This window comes from Phalangium opilio, unplaced genomic scaffold (assembly GCF_054372755.1).
Source record: "Phalangium opilio isolate 3A_F unplaced genomic scaffold, DU_Popi_V2 ptg000048l_1, whole genome shotgun sequence".
Classification (NCBI taxonomy): domain Eukaryota; kingdom Metazoa; phylum Arthropoda; class Arachnida; order Opiliones; family Phalangiidae; genus Phalangium; species Phalangium opilio.
In genome coordinates, this window is record NW_028324170.1 from 3,841,971 (window position 1) to 3,864,699 (window position 22,729).

Consider the following 22,729-nt stretch of genomic DNA (forward strand, 5'->3'; position numbering starts at 1 on the left):
TTTAGTTGCAAATATCCGAACGAGTACGCGAAAAAAAGGGGGAAATGGGGGATAGAAAAGGCGCCCAGCCTGCCAGCAAGGGTCAGAACAATACTTTCGCAGCTCTAAAGAGCGCAAAAGTAAAAAGAAAACCGAGATAAAATAAAAAAGCGGTGGTTTCAAATTACATACAAGGCGAGTTGTGTTTAAAATGCGCTTACAAATTTAATCAATAAATTTAGCGTGGCTTATGGGATTATATTTGTAGAAACGGGGTCATCTACTTTCTTCGTTAAATTTAAACTATGTACATCAAAGTTATTTAAATCTTTTCAAACCCAATACAAAGATCATCATAGCAATATCATTTATTATTTAAAAAAAGGTTAGGGTTTTCCAAAGGAGTTAAGTCTAATATAGAATAATAAATAATAATAAATATAGAAAAAGGCTTAACACTCACAATCACCATTGACGCTAAGCCTTTGAAAATTTGATTCTAAAGGGTCATTTACATCTTCTTGAAAAAGGGGCCTCATAGATTATAACCGACTACGTAGGGGTCCGGATTAACCTACTTATTTTTATACGTATCAATGGAACCCCCCAAAAAATAAAATCCATTACTGAAGACCCCATACTTTCTGGGCTCCCTTTAGTTGTACAACATTTGCAGGCCCCAGGGCACTACAATACATTGGGCAAAATATTCAATATACATATGAATCATGGGGCCTCTCCCTAACAGGCATAAGACGGCCCTTATGCCACATGCGCATATACATTTGGGTTGGGCGGAAACTGACACGCAAAATGGGGGCCCTTAATATTGGTCCAAAAAAAAGTAACCTCAATAATTTTCCTTTTAAAATAAAAATCCACATAAAAGGATCTCTCCTCTTCAAAGTCAACTATACTGACACTTAAACCAACCGAAGCAACCAAGCCAAAGTAGGTCAGTTGACCTAAATAATGTAATTGCACTCGGTATACTTTCCTACACCAAAAAAAACAGCAAAAATCAATCCTCACAAGTATACCACCAAGGACAAGTCTTAGCTGACAGATAGGTGGTGTCCACTCCACTCTACTCTACTGCAATGCATAGCGAAGGACCAATAATATTCTCCCGTCTTTGATAAGGCTGCTAGACTGGAGTGGGGGTGGTATGGTATAACTTCGTCATCTTTCCACCAGGGGGATTATTTTCCCAATCGATTTAGAACCCCCCTCGTTCAAAACGTCGTATCTTTACCGCATTATCAATACCTGACTTACGACCTTATGTAACTCAACCATAACGCCAACTTTTGCCGGGTGTAGCGAGCGGGTTGGGTTTGAATGGCTATGGCTATTTGACCAAGAGGCCATTGCAGCTAAAACATACATTAATTTCTGTTGGAATTGGTCAAGGATATAACGTCAGGGTTCCCAAAGATTTTATCATTTCAATATTCCCTGGTAATTTTCCCTAACCGTCTATAAAGTCATTTTTCCCCGACCAATTTTAATTTCCACTTCAATTTGTGTAACCGACTTTATTACGTTTTAAATTGCTTAATACCATGGCATGAATACTGTAAACATATTACTCCATTCTAGTACTAACTAGTTACCAATATGAAATTCCCTGATACCCATTTTCAAAATCCCTGCCTAGGCTTTTCCTGGAACTCCAGGTACTCCATGTAAACATTACTCCATTCTAGTGCTATGCAATTCCCTGATGCCCATTTTCAAAATCCCCGCTTTTTCCTGGCACTCCTGGAACTCCAGGTACTATTGCAACCCTGAACGTTGTCGTTCGTTGGGTGCTGTATTTGTTATATAAGTGGACAGGTCAAATACGAATCGAAATCCTTCGTAGGGCTGGCTACGTTCACTTTACAACAAACCCAACCACCCAAATAATGATATGATATCTAAAAAAAAAAATTCCCGAAATTTCGCTTACTTACAAGCGGGAAATATTTTCTTGGGAACACACTAGGCTGGCTATCTTATACCCTCCCAAGTGAGTTTTAGCGCGAAAAAGTTATTTTTGTGCGAACGAGGCGAGTAAACGCGCGAGATAAATTATCAAGGTCGCCAAGGAAACCTGCCTTTATGTCAGCATCCCTTAGGGAGTGGTACAGCCCAGCCTCTTAGAATCCTATCCATGTAGAAGTTAAGAGAGAGATAGAGGGGGGAAACCCAAGAGCGTGAACCAAATGGGAGGAAGATAACTATAGTTTCTGATTCCTAGATTTTGGATATTTAATATGTTGGCCGCCCTAAACCTATGGTGATGTACATTAAACAATTAAGCAGACTTTTAACGACACAAAAGCTACGGAAACGTGACAACTGCGAAACGTCCATGGCATAAACGAAAGGGGTACTTACGCAAGTTATTACGGTAGATGTATTAGGTCTAGTAGTTTTTGAGTGGTTTTGGGCCAATGAAGATTTGTTGGTGTTATGAATGACGCAATGTTCGTAGAAGAGGTTTATATGTTCGTAGAACTATGTTGAACAGGTTTTTATGTTCGTAGAATTATGTGGAACAGGTTTTAATGTTCGTAAAATTACGTAGAACAGGTTTATATGTTCGTAGAATTACGTAGAAAAGGTTTTAATGTTCGTCGAATTACGTAGAAGAGGTTTTAATGTTCGTAGAATTACGTAGAAGAGGTTTTAATGTTCGTAGTATTATATAGAACAGGTTTTAGGTTCAAAATATGCTCGTAGAATTATGTTGAACAGGTTTTAATGTTCGTAGAATTATATAGAACAGGTTTTAATGTTCGTAGAATTATATAGAACAGGTTTTAATGTTCGTAGAATTATATAGAACAGGTTTTAATGTTCGTAGAATTATATAGAACAGGTTTTAATGTTCGTAGAATTATATAGAACAGGTTTTAATGTTCGTAGAATTATATAGAACAGGTTTTAATGTTCGTAGAATTATATAGAACAGGTTTTAATGTTCGTAGAATTATATAGAACAGGTTTAAGGTTCAAAATATGCTCATAGAATCCCGTAGAACAGGTTTTAGGTTCAAAATATGCTCGTAGAATCCCGTAGAACAGGTTTTAGGTTCAAAATATGTTTGTAGAATCCCATAGAACAGGTTTTAGGTTCAAAATATGTTCGTAGAATTATGTTGAACAGGTTTTAATGTTCGTAGAATTATATAGAACAGGTTTAAGGTTCAAAATATGCTCGTAGAATCCCGTAGAACAGGTTTTACGTTCAAAATATGTTCGTAGAATCCCGTAGAACAGGTTTTACGTTCAAAATGTGTTCGTCGAATTATGTTGAACAGGTTTTAATGTTCGTAGAATTATGTAGAACAGGTTTAAGGTTCAAAATATGCTCGTAGAATCCCGTAGAACAGGTTTTACGTTCAAAATATGTTCGTAGAATCCTGTAGAACAGGTTTTACGTTCAAAATATGTTCGTAGAATTCCGTAGAACAGGTTTTAGGTTCAAAATATGTTCGTCGATTTATGTAGATAGGTTGAAAATATGTTCTTAAAATCACGTGTATAACTTTTATTAACTTGAAAACATTTTCATATCACAGTGCACAATTTTTCATGAAACTTCAAACATTCTTACAATATTAGGGGCAAACTTCCGTTTTGTTTTACGCGTATCTGCAATTAAAAACAAAACAATTAATTAATTTGGGCAATTAATAACGCAAGCTAAGCTAACCATAAAAACAACAAAAAAAACTCCCTCTTAAGACTTTAAACATTATCCAGATTGCCATGGTAGTCTTTGAGCGTCAAAATTCCAATTAACAACGCCGCTTTACAAAATAGCAATTTACGTAGAAAACCTAGCCACTAAAAGACTAAACAAAAAAAAACCCTTATAGAAAGAAGTACGTCCCTCATTAAAATATTTCTTACAAATTACACATTGCAGCGGTAAACACTTAAGCCTTGGTACAATAGAGTCCCTTTATATTAAAAATACAGCGTTTTTAATTTGCAAACAAACCGCGTTAAATACGAGTACTTAAAAACCACGAACAAAAAAAGGAAAAATTATTTTTAGTTACAAATAATGGAATTCCACGGTTTGCAAAAAAAAATACCAGGGAAGAGTTTTCGGGCGTGGTCAAAAAGGGTTGTTGGTAAAGGGCGGGGGAATAGATAGGGGGGTCAAAGTATAAAGGTCTTGACCTTTGACCGTAATAAAAATTGGGTTAAATCAAGCTGACCCCTCGAGAAATCAAATACGAAAAATACAGAGAAACCATTTTCAAAAGTAAAAAGAAATGTATTTCTTACGTGACCACATCCAATATGAGACTAACCCTTTTCAGCTGGCTAACAGTTTGACGGTCTTTATGTCTGTCTGATATTTGTTCTTATAATTTAATATTTGCTAAGATATCATTATGGTTATGGTAATTGTATTAATTAATTAATAATTTCAATTTCTTTTTTATTATTATTTTAGCGAAGAAGTTGGCGGAGTATTGGTTCCTTCCAAAGTTAAAGTTTCGTTCTTTGAATCGCAAAAACCCAATTACGTCACTACGCCAGAGTCTCCCGACATTCCTTTGGACTTTTTAAATATCTCAGTCATGTCTACGTCACCGGGAAACGAGTACCAACGCCAACAAAGGTAAATTAACCATTTTATAAATACTCCAAATATTTTAAATCATAACTTGAATTCGGTGGCCTGAAGGGGCAAAATGTTATAGAACATTTAAGACTCAAACATTTCGGCCCGAAGAACAACCTCCTTAATTTCTAACAGACTTTTCACAAAATACCCTGTCCCCCAACATTTTTGAAAAATCTACCCGAAATTATTGATTTTTCCATTTGCAATTTCCAAAATAAGGGCGCCAAAATGGGGGACCCCAATAAAACCATAAGTTTATAAGCAATTTTGCATAAGTATGACACTACCAACACTTCGTAATGCTAGCTAGACTTACAGCTCGAGCTAGTTATTGAACTACAAGCTAGAATTCTCTACATTCGGTTAATTTTGAAGTCCATCTTCCTATTTAGTAATTTGTACTAAGCCTTTGACAGTGCCTCACCAGAAGTCGCTTTACCTCGAATCTATGACCTACGTCACTTCATGACAATCTCTCAGTAACCAGTGACAAACTTATGGAACATATCTTATGACAATACACATGTACTATATTCTTATTCCCGAATCCCTGGCCAAAACTAAAATTACTTTTCCCAAATCTCAATCTGAATTCTTGGAAAATAATAAAAGCCCAAGTTATTTATTTCAGAACAGGTTAGATTGCGTTTAAATTACTTTCACATCTATAGGAGAACTAAATTTGATATTTATCCGCTGTAGCATTACACTCATTGCAAAGTTAGACTGGGTTATATCAGGTTTATGCCAAGGCTTAGCAATAGGAAACGCATTAGGCAAATGATGGTGGAATATTCGATCAAGCGAGCTTTATTAAAAAGCGTTTTCGCCAGAGAGAGTACCCTAGGGAACCCCTCACTTCCGGCGGGCGCTTCAGGGTGCGTTAGGTACAGTACCAAGGAATTTAAGTCATCCACAAGTAAATAATTTTTATACGAAGTTAACAATGAAAATAAAGAGAATTTGGCCATGCCCTTGCCCTTTCAATTTTGACCCCTTAAAAGATGAGGGCAGTAATTACTTCCGGTACAGAGTGTATGGGGAAAAAAAGGCGGAAATGACATCACTGTCAAAGATGTTCGCGCATTACGTTTTGAGTTGACAACCCACACAGACGAGATAGAATAAGTAACCAACGCCCTAATCTAAAAATTGACCTAACAAAATGATAACCCAAAATTTATAAATATTTTTTCTTTTAACCACAGGGGGGGGGGAGAAGAGTCCATTACAGGAGGGTTTCCATAGCAACGCTAAGGGGTGTATCTCTTTCTTTAAGGGCAGCTTACATTTCCGCTATTTCAGGGATTTCTTCTTAAGAACACGAGTTCCATCAGGGATAAGGGAGTCAGATGGATTGGAAATGATGATGGGCGACCTGCGGCACCATATCTCTCCCAGTGTACCTCGCGCACGCCCCTACCTTTCCGTAGGCGATTGCTAAGTGCTGCCGCGTAGTGCCATTTTATTTGAATGAGAACTAGCTTCTATATTTGAGATAGAGGGAGCGTCCTTTACAATTTCTTCCGGCACGACCCTACCTAACCGCTGGGGATGATGGGAGGACTATGGTGCCGTAGGTGGGGGTACAAAGGCAACGCTTAAGGTATGGGGGTTTCCACTCCATTACTCTCTCCTTCAAGGTTCCATAGCGCCATTTAAATAAAAACAATTAAACTTTTCCCACCCAATATTCCAAGGTTTATACGTGACGTCTGCTAGATAATTTATGGAAATTATTTTAATGCACCTGTATTTCCTTTTAGTGTCTGGGTTTGTTGTTATTTTTTTGCAAAATGTTTTTACAAATTTATAGGTGTTAAGATCGAAACTTTTGAAAGACGATTTGTTTTTTAATTCTAAAAATATATTGGTAGTTTTTACTGTTTTAGTACTTAAGTAAATAAAAATTTGAGTTAAAAGTTAAAATGTTTTCACTGAAAAATCGCAGAATGTCGACACGTGTTTCTTCTTCCTTCCGTTGCATAGGAATTTTTTTTTTTTTTTTTTTAACTAAGGGCCCATCTGTTTCGCGCCAAATCAGCTAAGAAATAAGTTATAAATAAATAACTCATTTCCTTTCCCCATCTCTTGTTTTTAAAAGATTTTTAACTTTAAATCTTTTACCTTTAAAAAAAAAAAAGCTAAAAATTTCGGCAAAAACATTTATGGCGTAAGTTTAAAAAATTTGCTACGTTAACATAAATTTTATCCCCCGAGCAAATAGGCAAATAGTCATCGATAAGAAAATTATCAAAGCGTAAAATTTATTCCAGATTGAAAAAATACTCTTTATGGGAAGATTCAATTACTAAGACTGTACCTTGGGTAACTTCAAAAAGGCGCAAAAAAAAACCCCATCAATTATTGAAGCCAAACTTCGACGATAAAAATCAATTTAAATTTTCTCACCCTAAAAGTAAATAAATATAGGACCCTAAAAGTTAAGATTTAGGGGCTTTTATAAAACAACAGTGTAAAATAAACTAATGCGTAGGCCAAAAATAGGTTACGGGTAGACTAGCCCTTTAGGAGTTTAGAAGAGAGAGAGAGAGACGGAGAGAAAGCTGTGTAAGCATCCCATTTTGTTAGAAGATTTTTGCCGGATTTTCTCTTCCGTTTGTCGCGTGCAGCAGGGTGCACCAGTCTCTCTTTGTGCGCGAGCTCGTAGCGGATGGGCCCCTGAAAAATTGCGGGAAAACTCCCCGTCGATACACGCGAGTTCGACGGGGAAGATGTCTTTCATTCTCTCTCTCCGGCCAGTTTTGTAAAATACCCGACGGTATCCATGGCAACGCCTTATTGGATTATAATTAACTAAGATTAAGTTGCGATAGTATATGTCTTTTAATATCAACTGCAAAGTGTTGCCGATTGAAAATATTATATTTTAAAGTGACTGTGAAACTTTATCGGGCCAAGGCTTACCCTGTTTACTACCACCAACCAAGAAAGCAATAATTAAATAAATAAATATAATAAGATATCATGGCATTTGACGCCAGGTTGAAACTTTACTACGTTATCGTGCCCCAAGAATGGTTGGTCAATATTTAAGTTAAATTAAAATTTAATGAACGCATGAAATTTAGACCTCCCATCCCAAATAATGTGTTTGTTTAACCTTTTTAGTAAATTTGTTAATTTCTTTTTAAAGTAGCAATAAAATTTCCCTAATAATTTTAAACCTAATTTTTGTGTAAATAATGTTTCAATTTTTACGTCTATTTTGGCTTTAACTCCTTACAGTTGGGCTTAGCTGTCTAGCGCGCAGTCAGAAAGGCGGGTAAAATTGCCTTTGGTGTTGGAAACGCGTCAATGGCGCTGTCTATTTATAACGTTGTCGGGATTCTCGGGAATGTTTCGAAGACGTCGCGACGAAATTATTTTCTAGGCCTAATCCCCACATCCCTCTGTATTGTAGATGATGCTATCTCTACTCTTGAAAGTACGCCGGCTATTTATTTTGGCAACGGAGTACAAAAGCTTTTGACCCATTCTCCGAAAGCCATTACCTACGCCCCAAAATAATAGGGTACGGGCAAACCACGTTATTTTCTTATAAACTAGAGTAAGGTCTTGCCAGTTCTAGAAGTGCTCGAGTTTAAAATCAGCTGATTGACAAATTCTATGCTCTATTTTTTTCCGGTGTTGAGAAATTTTAACTGACATTTGTATTACTTCCCTTTATTTTAAGTTAATACTAATGTATAATAATTATCAATTTCATTAATTGAACGGTTTAAGAATTATTTACAACGTTAAAATGGGTTGTCAGAATATATAATCCACCTTATTCCCGATGCGTGTACCAAGGCTTAACTTACAAATCGGCTTCAAAATGATGCGTCGTCTGCTTAAGAGTGGAAACGTTTCAAATTATTTCTGTATTTTCGACTCTGAAGCAGATGTCGCATCATTTTTACACAGATTTGACTGTTAAAAAGGCGCGTTAAGTCTTGACACACCCATGGGGAATAATTTGGATTTTGTCCCATGCCGGTATAATAAGAATGCAACCGGCAAGCCTATAATGACGGAATAACTAGACTGCCACTGTTGAGCCTAACGCTGGCTTGATTGATTCGATACCCTGCCTAAGCCTAATCGGGTCATTCATCATATTAGCCTGTCTATGCAATTATTAATTTCCGGCATTCTCCCGTCTCGAATTGTTTAGCTTTTATGGCAATAATTCGCTCAATGCCCGAAGCCTATGAAATTTGATACCGAAAATATATTAAACACTTACGGGTTTGTTTATCTTTTACCGGTGAATCCATTGAACTCCCGTTAACCGGGGTGGGAGTGTTGATTTTCAGGGCCGCAGTAGGTCATGGCATCTCCTTTCCATTCCCCCGTAGATGAATGGTATTTTTTATCCGATATTATTATGCAATATATCCAATCAAGATGATTTGAGCCTGATTTTCACGAATATAAAATCAGATTTTAGTGTTAAACGTTATTTAACAATCTAATTAAGATTAAAAACGATCCTAATCGCCCGTGACTGTTGCCATTTTTGGCGGTAGAAACAGAGAGAATTTAGAAGGGGAGTGGAAGGGGTGGTTTGGAATGTAGCGCAACGTCGTCTGCTAAACGTTATCTAGGCAGGTCGATTTCCGGTATGATGCGTTTGTAACAGAGAGATTTTAGAACACGTGACCGGAAACTCGCCTACCCCAAAAAGCTCAACGCGACATCTTGTTTGGGCGTCATCACGTTTAATAGAGTCAAAGGGGGGGGGGCTTCTACTCCCCTTCTAAATTCTCTCTGGTAGAAACCGTTAGAGAAGTGGTTTACATGGCTGCCAGATATGAATTCGAAAATTACTTTAATTAAAAAAAAGTGCTTTTTTATGGTAAAATTTAGACTGCCATAGAAAGATTCACCAATATTTAATTGCTAACGTGAATAACTCTTAGTTTTGAATCCTATTTAAAGAAATATCGAGGAAATATCCGAAAATTCGTTAGTGTCCCAAATATAATAGATTGTGTGCAGTACTGTCTTTGTTGGTTTTAGGGCTGCTAATAAGTTTCCTCAAAACTGGACACTTAAAAAATCAAGTCATACATGCAAATTAAATTGTAATTAATGTTATTTTGGAATTATTTTTAAGTGAGAAACCTATTTCAATTAGAATTTTTAAAATAAAAGGCGTAAAAATTGAAAAATCATGAAAAAGTTTGGAAGTAACCAAATTTGAATGAGGGCTGTAAATAAGACATTTCCAATTGTTTGCATATTTTAAAATTAACTATATAATTCAGCGCAATTAACGTCACAACAGTACTGAATATTAAAGAAAATTCATTAATGCACACTATCCGACAGATATTTTCAATTGATAAACATTAATTTTAATAGCCCTTTTCGCATGTCGGAGGGTAAAAGTGGGGGAAAATGCGAAGCGCATGCGTGTTAGTAACAACGTGGATAAAATAGCAGACTACGGTCTTAGCCTCCGCGTATTTCCTCATTACTTTAGAGGCATCAACTTTGCCATTAAATCTAATCATTTTCGATACATTTTCTTGATTTTTTTTCTTAGAAATTTGGAAAAAAAGTGTAATAAAATTCATTTAAGCCAGTGGTTTTTTAGTTAGTTCAATTTTGTACCATTGTTCAATTATTTTTTTTTCATATGATTCTTAAGCCTTTGCACTATGCCTGGATGCTGTGTTGTGGTAGTGGGTAGGATGCAAGAATCAGTCGTATAAAGTAAAGAGGGATGATAAAACAGTGGAAATTAAATTTCACATAATTGTTGTGAAAAGGAGAACGAGTTATAAATCGAAAATGTTGGAACTCCAAAGACGGGTATATGTAACATGCATTTCGTTAGTGGGTATCGGACCCTGGTCGGGAATCGGCGGCCCTCGCGGGGAAAGCGTTCTTTTTTTGACGGGTTGCTCTCGTGGTTTTGCCCGGCGCTGCTTGGATACCGACATTATTTATGAAGCCGACACTAAGCCTTGGCTATTAAGGGAAATATTTTCGATATTATAATTTTTTAAAGCTTCAATGAGCATGTGTTTTCGCCAGTAGGATTTAAATATAATTCCCATATTTTTACAAACTTCTTTAAGTTCCAATATTTTTAGTTTATCACAGTTTAGATTCAAATTTACTCCGTTCTCTACAATCCCAGCTATTTCCCCATAGACCGATGGCGTCGTCTGCTATTTTATCCACGACCCACGACAAGCGCATGCGCGCATAAATTTGCGAAAAGGTCTATTATCATAAATTTCAAATCTTAACCCTATGCAAATGTACCGGAAACCAAGATTTTGAGCGCTAATTTCAAACGTATTTCTTTTCATGACATCTTGATGTCATCTAAAACGATGAAAATCAGCACGGACAGTGGCTTGGACAATCCTTTCCGACCAGACGGAGAGCTGAGCAGAGAAGCTGACACGATTGTCAGCCTAATAAAGGAAGGGAAGCCCATCACGCCTGTCAAGAGTGAGCCAGACGGTGGTGGCTACTTCCCATCAGAAAATGGCGAAGTCAACGAAGCCGCTATTTCGCCAACAAAAGCGAAAAACGTCGAAAACTTGGCTAATAACAAAGCGGGTGCCAACGGTAACGCAGTCCAACCAACGTTTAAGAACGACAAAAAAATTAACGTTCAACCTGGAGTCGTAGAAGTACAACACGGAGTCGTAGTTCCTCCCTCGGACGCCTCTCAAGTCGAGCAAGTCGTGATTAAGAAAAAGCCAAAATGCAAATGTTGCGTTATTCAGTAACCCCTAAAAAAATATCCCTCGAATCCTTTTTTGAGACGTTGAACGAAAAATCGACTCGAGTTATTAAAAAAGACAAACGAAAGTTTACGAATTGAAAAAAACTTAACAAACCCCTGAAATAACGCGATGGTAACGGTATAAAGTGACCACGCGATATATTTATACGCGCGAACCAGTTGGTTTTATGTAAAAAGTGATAGTAAAAAAAAAAAATATTGATGGGAAGTTCTGTTTTTGGGTTTTAAATTTTGCAGCCATCGCGAAAATGTCCAAATAAACTTTAAAAACCCGCTGACCGTCGTCACTATCGCCTGTAAAACAACACGAAATCGTTTAATTTTAGTTAATTACTAAGCAAATTAAGGTAACAACAACAGTTCACATCACAATGCCTTGGGGATTAATTGCTTTAGTCAAAAAAAAAAGCCCGTTAGTGATTTTCCTAATTATTCTTATACAAACCTTGCAACCTACAAAAGGACTAATTATATCTTTGAAAATCAAGGAATAAATACCCCTTCTAAGAGTGCAAGAATTAAACCTATTCAGTTCCCCCCCCCCTCTTAAAATCATGTTACGTAGAAAAAAACTTAAAAAGCTTTGATAATTAATTTTTGTTTGCTTAAACAAAAACATTTACAAATAACTCTAAGGTTTTAAATAAATAAATAAATAACCAAAGCTAACTTCTGTGCCTTTTTAAACAAAAATTTAATTTTCATTTCAGGACCTGTTTTTATTTGCTAATTAATTAATTAATTTGGTAATGACTCATTAACGAAGACCAGCGATTAAAACACTTAATGAGCTATGATTTAATATTTCTGGCAAAATGGTAAATCGCGCTTTTTATAAGAAGTTGGAAAAAATGGGGTTTAAACGCATTGGGCGGAAAAAAAGAGGCGTCGAAATATCTAATACAAGACGATTTTTCATTTAAAAAAAAATCGCCTAAAAACTTTAAAAAAAAAAATCGCCGTAATGGTGATTAAAATAATTAAATAAGGTAGTAATTAATATATTCTAATAATAATTTGCTTTGTATATTGGAAATAAATCCGAAAATATCGCCTACAAAAAAAAATATTTCATCTCTATTAAATGAAATACCGTAATTTTTAGAGTTTTAGAGCACAATTTTATTTTAAATATAATTAATTATTAATTATAATTAATACGCGCTTGATTAATTTTTTTGTTCTTAGGCGCGTAGAGAAGAAAAATTAAATATATATATATTTTTACAAAACAATATTAACTTTAATCGATAGCTTAATAAAAAAAAATGATGTTCGGTAAAATAATTTTTTTTGCGTAAATTTTAAAAAATTACCGCGAAAAAAAAAAAAAAAAAAACACAAACGAATGTTTAAAAATTTAAAAGCTTACATTAAAGTTAATTATAATCGCCCCTAAAGTATAATAATTTGTAAATTTAAGTACTTATTTATTTTTTAGTCTTTTCTTGTTTGTTTGTTTTGCTTTTTAGTTATTTTAAAATATAAAAAATTTGGCTTTAAAGGTTTTTTTTTTAAAAAAAATTATTATAACGAAAATAAAGAATGCCCTCTCATTTATTATTAAAATTAAAATAAAACGCGTTTTTTGGAAAATAATAAAAAAAACCGAGCTTTGATAGGCTTAAAACTTTAAAGGGAAGATAAAATGATAAAAAAAAAAATATTTTGTAAAAAAAAAACAAAAACAAATACGAGAAAAAACTGTGCTTTTTATGAAGTTTCTAGTCTGTTTTTTGGGTCCGTGTTTTTTTGTACCGTGTTTTTGTGGGTGAGAAACTAAAAAAAAATTGTCTTTTTACACGCAGCACTCTTAAAAAAAAAAAAAAAATCCTACATATTTAGTATTTGCAAAACAATATCCCATCCAGGATATATCCTTAAAATGTAAAAAAAATTAAAGAAAAAAACCAAAATACCTTTTTGCAAGAATTAAATAATTTTGCCCTAATCCCTAATTGGCTGTTTCTAGGTACGCAAATATAATATATAAAGAACGCTGCTACGATAATTATATATTTTTGCGTTCAACTACCGGCAGAAATATATGAATTTTTTCAAGGCTTTGTAAAATAAACTAAAAAAAAAATGGGGGGTCAATTGATATTTTTGGCTCTCCGTTCGCTCTTCAAAAGAGTGAAGCATTAAACAACAAAATATTGTGTAAATACATCTTGTCTCCTAGTCGTTTTTATTTCTCAAATGCAACCATGAAAGGTGACAAAAGATTGATTTAATGAGTCAAGAGCTTACTTTAGATCTTAGTCCTATTTAGAGCTTTCAGTTGGCTGAGAAGTACGTCACACCCTCTTAAGCCTTACGTCAGTGGCAGCCATATTGGTGGGTTTCAGCTCTCTATAGAGCACTTTCAGATGGGATAGTAGTACGTCACACACCCTCCCAAGTCTTACCGCTGTTCTGGTAGCCATATTGGGTGGTCTCAGCTTCGTTCCTGCTTTAAACCCACCAATATGGCAGCGTAAATTATGTCACGAGACTCAGCTCCTCCTCCAACTGAAAGCTCTCTATAGAGTGCTGTCAGTTGTGACGTCAGATCCAAGGTTAAACGTCACGAGTCTGCCTTTAGCAATGGGCGGCCATGACAGTTACCGTTTTTTCTTTATGGGAAAACAGCATGGGTGACGTCACACCGGCGCTTCTGACAGCACTCTATAAGGACTCTGGAGAAAACAGAGCAGTGTGGCTTAAGAATGAAAGTCTCCTCCCCTTTCCTTCAAAATGGCTACCCAGAACTATACAGTGGTCAACTTGTTTGGGTAAGACCTAAATTGTTGTCTGATGTGGTTTAATACTGAAAATTTTCACCTATTTCCCGTCTATTAGTCTGACAATCGGCAAGATTTTCACCTAATTTATGCCTAACTTACTGACTTTTAATACTGAAAATGTTTCACATCTCTCGTTTGCATGGAGGAGAAGAACAAAAAACTTACTGGCTTTTGATGCCAATCTCCCACAAAGGGAGGATAGAGGAGGGTTGGAAACGTATTGATTGCAGCCTAGTTGGTAAAAAGTAATCACGTGACAAATAAGCCATGTAGGGGCGGGCACTGCAATGTTTGCCAGGATACTCTCCCTGTTGGATGGGTAAAGAAAGAGCATTAGAGCACCCCCTTTTCCTCTCCTATTTTTACTCCATGAATTATTAAAAATAAATAAATAAATAAATAAATAAACATCATTTAAAGTAAAACAAGTTTATTTCAAATTTATTCATTTGAAACACGCGGAATTTTATAAAATAAAATAACTAAATTTAAACTATCTAAAAATTTTGATGACGGATTCTATTTTTTTTTTTTTTTTTCAATTCTAATTTTCTAAATACTAAGAAATTAACTAATATTTTTAAATTTATCTTAATTCTAAAGTTCTTAAATAGTAGTAAATACATTCCTGTACAATTTAATTATATTACAGACAAAGACAATTTTGACATGATTTTTTTAGGCAAATTAAAACTTTTAAGGCAACAATTTTAATATTAATATTATTTTTCTCTTCCTCCCTCCAAAAGTGATCAGCTTCCGATAACGAGCCATCTTTCTCTAACTTCCTCAACCTGTTTAACCAATAATGGATCGCGAATGCATAATTTTGCTTCAATTTTTCCTCCACAAGCTTTACGTCCATCCATTAACTATTAAATTAATGATTAAGTTTAATTATTACATCCTAATTAACCATCCATTAAATGAATTAAACTTACATCAAAACTATCATGAATAACGCATTTCTTTTCTAAAGTATCTAATTTCATAAAAGCAGTTCCTAATAAGGAATCACTTCTCAAAAAACCCCTAATTATAATTAATTAATTAATGGGTTAATTTAACCGTAATTAAATTAAATTTAAATTAAATTAAAAACATACCCTTTGGACCAAACTTCCATTTTAAGAGCGTGTCTTTTAAAAACTCTAGCTAAAGTACGCGATTTTCTGTTAATTTCAAATTTAAATGTAGCTTTGTATTCTAAAAGAAGTTAATTAATGGGAAAAAAATCACGTTAAAATGCTTATAATTAATTTAAATAGTTAATTATTAACCTGGGCTGTTAGTATCCTTAATTGTGTGTGTTTTGGCTTTTTGAACAGCATCCTAAATACAAATTTTAATTTTGATTAATTAATTTAATTTAATTTATCGTCTCCTAATTAACTTTTGGTGGTAAAATACTTTACCTGAGGATAAGGAAACTCAATCCGAATGTAAGAATCCAAGTCTGTTGGTTTTCCTGGCAAGTTTACACCTCTAAGGATTGTTACCTCAACTTCATTATCACCCAGATGTGAGTTGCATCTGAAAATTATTAATTAATGGTTTTAATGTAGGAATTAATGGTTTTAATGTAGGAATTAATGGTTTTAAATTAATGGAGGGGGAATTAATGGTTTTAAATTAATGGAGGGGGAATTAATGGTTTTAATGGAGGGGGAATGAATGGTTTTAAATTAATGGAGGGGGAATTAATGGTTTTAATGGAGGGGGAATTAATGGTTTTAAATTAATGGAGGGGGAATTAATGGTTTTAATGTAGGAATTAATGGTTTTAATGTAGGAATTAATGGTTTTAATGTAGGAATTAATGGTTTTAATGTAGGGGGAATTAATGGTTTTAAATTAATGGAGGGGGAATTAATGGTTTTAAATTAATGGAGGGGGAATTAATGGTTTTAATGGAGGGGGAATTAATGGTTTTAATGGAGGGGGAATGAATGGTTTTAAATTAATGGAGGGGGAATTAATGGTTTTAATGGAGGGGGAATTAATGGTTTTAATGGAGGGGGAATGAATGGTTTTAAATTAATGGAGGGGGAATTAATGGTTTTAATGGAGGGGGAATTAATGGTTTTAATGGAGGGGGAATTAATGGTTTTAATGGAGGGGGAATTAATGGTTTTAATGGAGGGGGAATGAATGGTTTTAAATTAATGGAGGGGGAATGAATGGTTTTAATGGAGGGGGAATGAATGGTTTTAATGGAGGGGGAATTAATGGTTTTAATGGAGGGGGAATTAATGGTTTTAATGGAGGGGGAATTAATGGTTTTAATGGAGGGGGAATTAATGGTTTTAATGGAGGGGGAATTAATGGTTTTAATGGAGGGGGAATTAATGGTTTTAATGGAGGGGGAATTAATGGTTTTAATGGAGGGGGAATTAATGGTTTTAATGGAGGGGGAATTAATGGTTTTAATGGAGGGGGAATTAATGGTTTTAATGGAGGGGGAATTAATGGTTTTAATGGAGGGGGAATGAATGGTTTTAAATTAATGGAGGGGGAATGAATGGTTTTAATGGAGGGGGAATGAATGGTTTTAATGGAGGGGGAATTAATGGTTTTAATGGAGGGGGAATTAATGGTTTTAATGGAGGGGGAATTAATGGTTTTAATGGAGGGGGAATTAATGGTTTAATGGAGGGGGAATTAATGGTTTTAATGGAGGGGGAATTAATGGTTTTAATGGAGGGGGAATGAATGGTTTTAAATTAATGGAGGGGGAATGAATGGTTTTAATGGAGGGGGAATGAATGGTTTTAATGGAGGGGGAATTAATGGTTTTAATGGAGGGGGAATTAATGGTTTTAATGGAGGGGGAATTAATGGTTTTAATGGAGGGGGAATTAATGGTTTTAATGGAGGGGGAATTAATGGTTTTAATGGAGGGGGAATTACTTACTGAACCATAGAAAAAACTCTGGTTTCATAATGAAATTTGGGCAAGGTCTCTCCTTTCTCCCATAAATGTTTAACAACCAAAAGATCTTTCTTTGTTTCTTGGGCCAATTTCTCAAACTTTGTTGATGAAGAAACGTCTCCCAATTTCAAGAAATGATTCATATTTCTCTGACAAATCTGGAAGATTAAGAAATAAATTAAGTTTAAGTTAAATTTTCTTAATAAAATAATTAATAATTACCTCAAACTGTTTTGTCAAATCACGTTCTAAATTCCTAAAGAGTTCCTCTTTGTCGCCTCCCCAGTCTTCAGGGAGACATTGAGATTGATCAACAACCACAAAATCCTCTGATAATTGAGGTGGAGTTGGAATCTAAAGTGAATTAATTAAAAACAATTAAAACCCATTTGAAAGAGTTGCACATTTTTCATTCCTGATTTCTCTCTTAAATTTTAGACCTATTTTACAAATTCCTTATTTTGTCATTGATTTTTTGGCCCATTTTTCAAAATTCCTTATTCTGTCCTTGATATTTAGGCCTATTTTTCAAAATTCCTTATTTTGTCCTTGTTTTTTTGGCCTATTTTTTCAAAATTCCTTATTTTGTCCTTGATATTTAGGCCTATTTTTCAAAATTCCTTATTCTGTCCTTGATATTTTGGCCTATTTTTCAAAATTCCTTATTTTGTCCTTGATTTTTAGGCCTACTTTTCAAAATTCCTTATTTTGTTCTTGATTTTTAGGCCTACTTTTAAAAATTCCTTATTTTGTCCTTGATATTTAGGCCTATTTTTTCAAAATTCCTTATTTTGTCCTTGTTTTTTGGCCTATTTTTCAAAATTCCTTATTTTGTCCTTGATATTTAGGCCTATTTTTCCAAATTCCTTATTTTGTACTTGATTTTTAGGCCTATTTTTCAAATCCTCTGACCTTAACCTTGAATATTATGGCCTATTTTCAAATTTCTTATATTTTAGGTTGCAATTTTTCAAATTCCCTGACATTTTAGAGGTAGTAACAATTTCCCCCCAAATAAATTCCAATAAATTTCTTTACAGTGCTAGCATCAATGGGAAGTCCACACTGCGTAGCTTCAATCATTGGATCAAACCCTTTGGCCAATCTTAGATATTCCTTGGCTTGTTCAATATCTCCCCTTTGCTTGGCTTCCAAAGCAGCCTCTCGAAATAATTTCTTTCTCTCAGTCAGGAAATTCAGTTGCTTGGTTAATAAAGTGTTTGGGCTTGAACCTGAACCGGGTTTGTTTTGATCCCCTTGATTGGGTGTTAGACTTTTGGGTTGGGGTTTAGGGGCCTGAGCAGGTGTAGCCGGAGTTTTTGGGGCTCCTGAGGGAGGTTGGGGAGTGGGGGCTGAAGAAACTGGGGCTCCTACACCAGGAATTGCGCCAAAACCTGTAACAAATTAATGAATAATAAATAGATGTATAAATTTAGGTCTATTTTGAACTAAAAAGATAATACAAGGCCTATTTTTCACCTAAACAGGAAATACAAGGCCTATTTTTAACATAAAAAATATGAGGTTAATTTTGAATGTAAAAAGAAGAGGCTAATTTTTGATATCAGAAGATATTAGACCTATTTTGATCTAAAAAAGATAATAATAGGCCATTCTTGCCCTAAAACAGATGATAATAAACCTATTTTGATCTAAAAGAGATGATAAGCTTATTTTGACCTAAAACAGATGATAATGAGCCTATTTTGACCTAAAACAGATAAGCCTATTTTGACCTAAAACAGATAAGCCTATTTTGACCTAAAACAGATAAGCCTATTTTGACCTAAAACAGATAAGCCTATTTTGACCTAAAACAGATGATGATAAGCCTATTTTGACCTAAAAACAGATGATAATAAGCCTATTTTGAGCTAAAAAACAATAATAAGCCTATTTTGACCTAAAACAGATGATAATAAGCCTATTTTGACCTAAAAATACAATAATAGGCCTATTTTGACCTAAAAAGACAATAATAAGCCTATTTTGACCTAAAAAGACAATAATAAGCCTATTTTGACCTAAAAAGACAATAATAAGCCTATTTTGATCTAAAAAGACAATAATAGGCCTATTTTGACCTAAAAAGACAATAACAAGCCTATTTTGACCTAAAAAGACAATAATAAGCCTATTTTGACCTAAAAAGACAATAATAGGCCTATTTTGACCTAAAAAGACAATAATAGGCCTATTTTGACCTAATAAGACAATAATAGGCCTATTTTGACCTAATAAGACAATAATAGGCCTATTTTAACCTAAAAATAAAAAAACCATACATACCAGGTGGTGCAGGGAGTGATTCATAATCCACAGGTTTGCCTGCCTTGTGGTTTTTAATCGCATCTTCATACTGTTTAACAATTCTTCCCAATCTCTTGGCTTTACTGGTGTTATTCTCAGTTACGGCAGCTGTTTGCGTCTTTTTATATTTTTCCAATCTCTGATTCAAGGCTTCCAAGATAGTTTTAGGTGGAGGTGGTGCTCCAAATAAATTTGGATCCTCGGGTTCTGAAAGAAAACCCCCATTAACCTAAAGACTCAGAGTAATTAGAAATTAATTAATTAATTACCATCTGGTATTGTTGGTTCACTTGGTTTTTCTGTGTTTTCGGTTACAGGAACCGGTACTGGATTTGGTTGGGGTATTGGAGGGGCTTCCCTAATTGGAATTACACTAGGAACTAAAAATTAATTAATTTAATTAAATTAATCTGATTATTATTAATTAAGAAAAATTAATTAATTAAATTAATCTGATTAATATTAATTAAGAAAAAATAATTAAATTAATCTGATTAATATTAATTAAGAAAAAATAATTAAATTAATCTGATTAATATTAATTAAGAAAAACTAATTAAATTAATCTGATTAATATTAATTAAGAAAAACTAATTAAATTAATCTGATTAATATTAATTAAGAAAAATTAATTAATTAATTAAATTAATCTGATTAATATTAATTAAGAAAAATTAATTAATTAAATTAATCTGATTAATATTAATTAAGAAAAATTAATTAATTAATTAAATTAATCTGATTAATATTAATTAAGAAAAATTAATTAATTAATTAAATTAATCTGATTAATATTAATTAAGAAAAATTAATTAATTAATTAAATTAATCTGATTAATATTAATTAAGAAAAATTAATTAATTATTTAATTAAATTAATCTGATTAATATTAATTAAGAAAAACTAATCTTTTAATTAAATTAATCTGATGAATATTAATTAAGAAAAACTAATTATTTAATTAAATTAATCTGATTAATATTAATTAAGAAAAACTATTTAATTAATTAAATTAATCTGATTAATATTAATTAAGAAAAACTAATTAATTAATTAATTAAATTAATCTGATTAATATTAATTAAGAAAAACTAATTAATTAAATTAATCTGATTAATATTAATTAAGAAAAATAATTAATTAAATTAATTTGATTAATATTAATTAATAATAATTAATTTACCAGTATCTTTAGCAAATCCTGGAGGTGGAGGAGGCATTTTTGATAAATCTATCGCTTGTCCTTTACTTTGGGCATCTATAACCGCGTCAAATTGCTAACAATAAATAAATAAAATTGTTAAAATAAATTAACAATTATTGATTAATTTAATTTAAACCTAATTTACTTTGGATATTTTAACATATTTGACTGCATTTTGCATATCACCACTCTTTTTAGCATTAAGAGCTGCAAGCTTGTATTGATCCCTCCGAGTACAAAGCATTGTAAGAGTGTTATCCACTGGAATTAAATTATTTTTAATTTATTTAAAGACAAAACCCCTCAATTAAAATATTAATTAATTTCTTAAAATTACTTCGTTTTTGACTGGGAGTTCTACGAGAAATACCAGAATCAATTGAAGCTTGGGATTGAAGGCTGCCTTGACGAGAAGGAATGGGTGGTGGAGGGGGGCTAACATTGTTACTAGCTGGGGGAGATACTTTTTCAGGGGTTAAAACCCTCATTGCATCCTCTGAAGGCACCTCAACTAAATAAAATCATCATTAATTTAATTAAAGTTTAAATTAAATATTTAAATCCCATTATTACTAACCAGGATTAGCTTTGGGTATGGCAACTGGTGGAGGTATATTTTCCTCATTAATAACTTTCCCAGAATTAACTTCTTTCATTTGAGTTTCTAAAGTCTGGTGAAGAATTCAGAATTTTAACGATGATTTAGGCCTAAACTTGGTTTAAACTTAAAACTACCTTAATAGCTCTTCCATAACGTCTGGCTTTGGTAACCTCCCCAATTTGTTTAGCACATTTTTCTGCTTCAATATAATTTTTATAACGTTCTTCTAGGGTTAAGATTAACCCCTGACCTTTATTTAATGGTATTATTGCGGCAGTTCCTGATTGTATAGAGCGAACTTTTGTTGGTGGGTCAGGGGGAATGCTAGATTCCCTTTTAACGGGAGAAGGAGGGTCTCCTTCATCACCAGGAATTATTTCATGCAGTTCTGACTGATATAAAAGTAACAGAGGTCCTCCTAAGACTTATTTGAAGTTTAATTAAGATTGCATCAACACTTACAAGTAAGTCTTCATCAGCGGAAAGATTAGAATCATTCTCATCTTCACTGAGATCTTTCATGCATTCATTGGCCATTTGTTCAATGCTCATGATGTTAACCTCTTTTTTGGGTCGAGGTTTACGTTGGGGTTCTTTACCTGCTATAATAGCTTGAAGTTCCGCTTCTAAACTATCTTCATCAACATCATCATCATCTTCATCACCATCATCAAATGAGCCACTTAAACCAGGCAGACCCATTAGTCCGAGCTGTGTTAAAAAAGAGCACAGAAATTATATTACGAAATGGAATGGCTCTTATTAATTCGTTATTATGTTAATTATGAAAATTGAAGATTGTTTAAACGTTATCTAATTATTTAATTTGAATTTTTGAATGTGGGAAAACACCCTAAGGTTTTTAAGCCTTGGATCAATCGTCTTTACCTGTGCCAAATCATTGGATCTTTTCCTAGGCGGTGCATTTTTATTTCTCGGTCTAGCAGCCATTTAACTTGAATTATATTGAAGAATTTAATCACTTTCTTAACTTTAATTAATTTCAAAAATATCTGTAAAATTTAACGAAACTTAATTTGTCGTCTGCTATTACAATTGGATTTTCCAGGGATGCCAGATTGAAAACCTTCAACCCGCCAAAATCAAATTGGAAACAAGGCCAAAAAACCGCCAATCGGTGTTTCAAAAAGAAGCCCAAAAACTGCCTAAGATCTAAACTATCCAGCCCAAAAACTGCCTAAGATCTAAACTATCCAGCCCAAAAACAAGCCAAACATTTATCGTGAAAATTTGAAATTAGTTTTTTTAGAAATTTTAATGCAAATTCTATACTGACACCATTTTTAAAACGCAAAACAAAATGAAATCATTTGATTTAATCATGAATTATAAGCCGCTCAAAAGGTTTGACAGTACCATTGTCAGTTTTTTGGGCATTCTAATGATCTTCCCCTATTGGCGGTATTTTAAGTACAGAAAGCCAAAGAAAAACCCCGACAAGCCCAATTTCCAGCCAACATCCAACCCTTTTATTTCAA

At 33.7% G+C, this 22,729-nt stretch overlaps 3 protein-coding genes across 5 annotated transcripts in view; 1 reads left to right on the forward strand and 2 right to left on the reverse strand.

Moving 5' to 3' along the window:
- Window positions 1-2,500, reverse strand: part of LOC149673772 (lysosome membrane protein 2-like) — a 132,497-nt gene extending 129,997 nt beyond the window's left edge. Inside the window, exon 1 of one of the 2 annotated variants that reach the window (XM_089839512.1) lies at window positions 2,365-2,500. The gene's annotated coding sequence lies outside the window, so the exon portion shown is untranslated. The remainder of the gene's footprint in view (window positions 1-2,364) is intronic. The other variant, XM_089839513.1, reaches the window with a different exon arrangement.
- The window catches only part of LOC149673776 (uncharacterized), a 69,845-nt gene extending 56,280 nt beyond the window's left edge, over window positions 1-13,565 (forward strand). For both annotated transcript variants that reach the window (XM_089839517.1, XM_089839519.1), the window contains 2 exons: window positions 4,442-4,609; window positions 10,983-13,565. In XM_089839517.1, the coding sequence (XP_089695643.1) occupies window positions 4,442-4,609; window positions 10,983-11,376 (562 nt within the window). In that variant the 3' untranslated portion in view covers window positions 11,377-13,565. The remainder of the gene's footprint in view (window positions 1-4,441; window positions 4,610-10,982) is intronic.
- A 1,030-nt stretch (window positions 13,566-14,595) lies between these two features.
- Window positions 14,596-22,517, reverse strand: l(2)gd1 (lethal (2) giant discs 1). Its single transcript, XM_089839505.1, has 17 exons — window positions 22,119-22,517; window positions 21,693-21,941; window positions 21,365-21,622; window positions 21,207-21,300; window positions 20,967-21,140; window positions 20,775-20,890; window positions 20,609-20,702; window positions 19,694-19,804; window positions 19,404-19,631; window positions 18,153-18,508; window positions 17,337-17,468; window positions 17,097-17,272; window positions 15,598-15,715; window positions 15,463-15,514; window positions 15,289-15,388; window positions 15,124-15,214; window positions 14,596-15,054 (listed from the first exon to the last, which is right to left on the reverse strand). Exons 1-17 carry the CDS (start codon window positions 22,179-22,181, stop codon window positions 14,935-14,937), a joined length of 2,532 nt encoding a protein of 843 aa, XP_089695631.1. The 5' UTR covers window positions 22,182-22,517; the 3' UTR covers window positions 14,596-14,934.
- Between the last annotated feature and the right edge of the window lie 212 nt (window positions 22,518-22,729).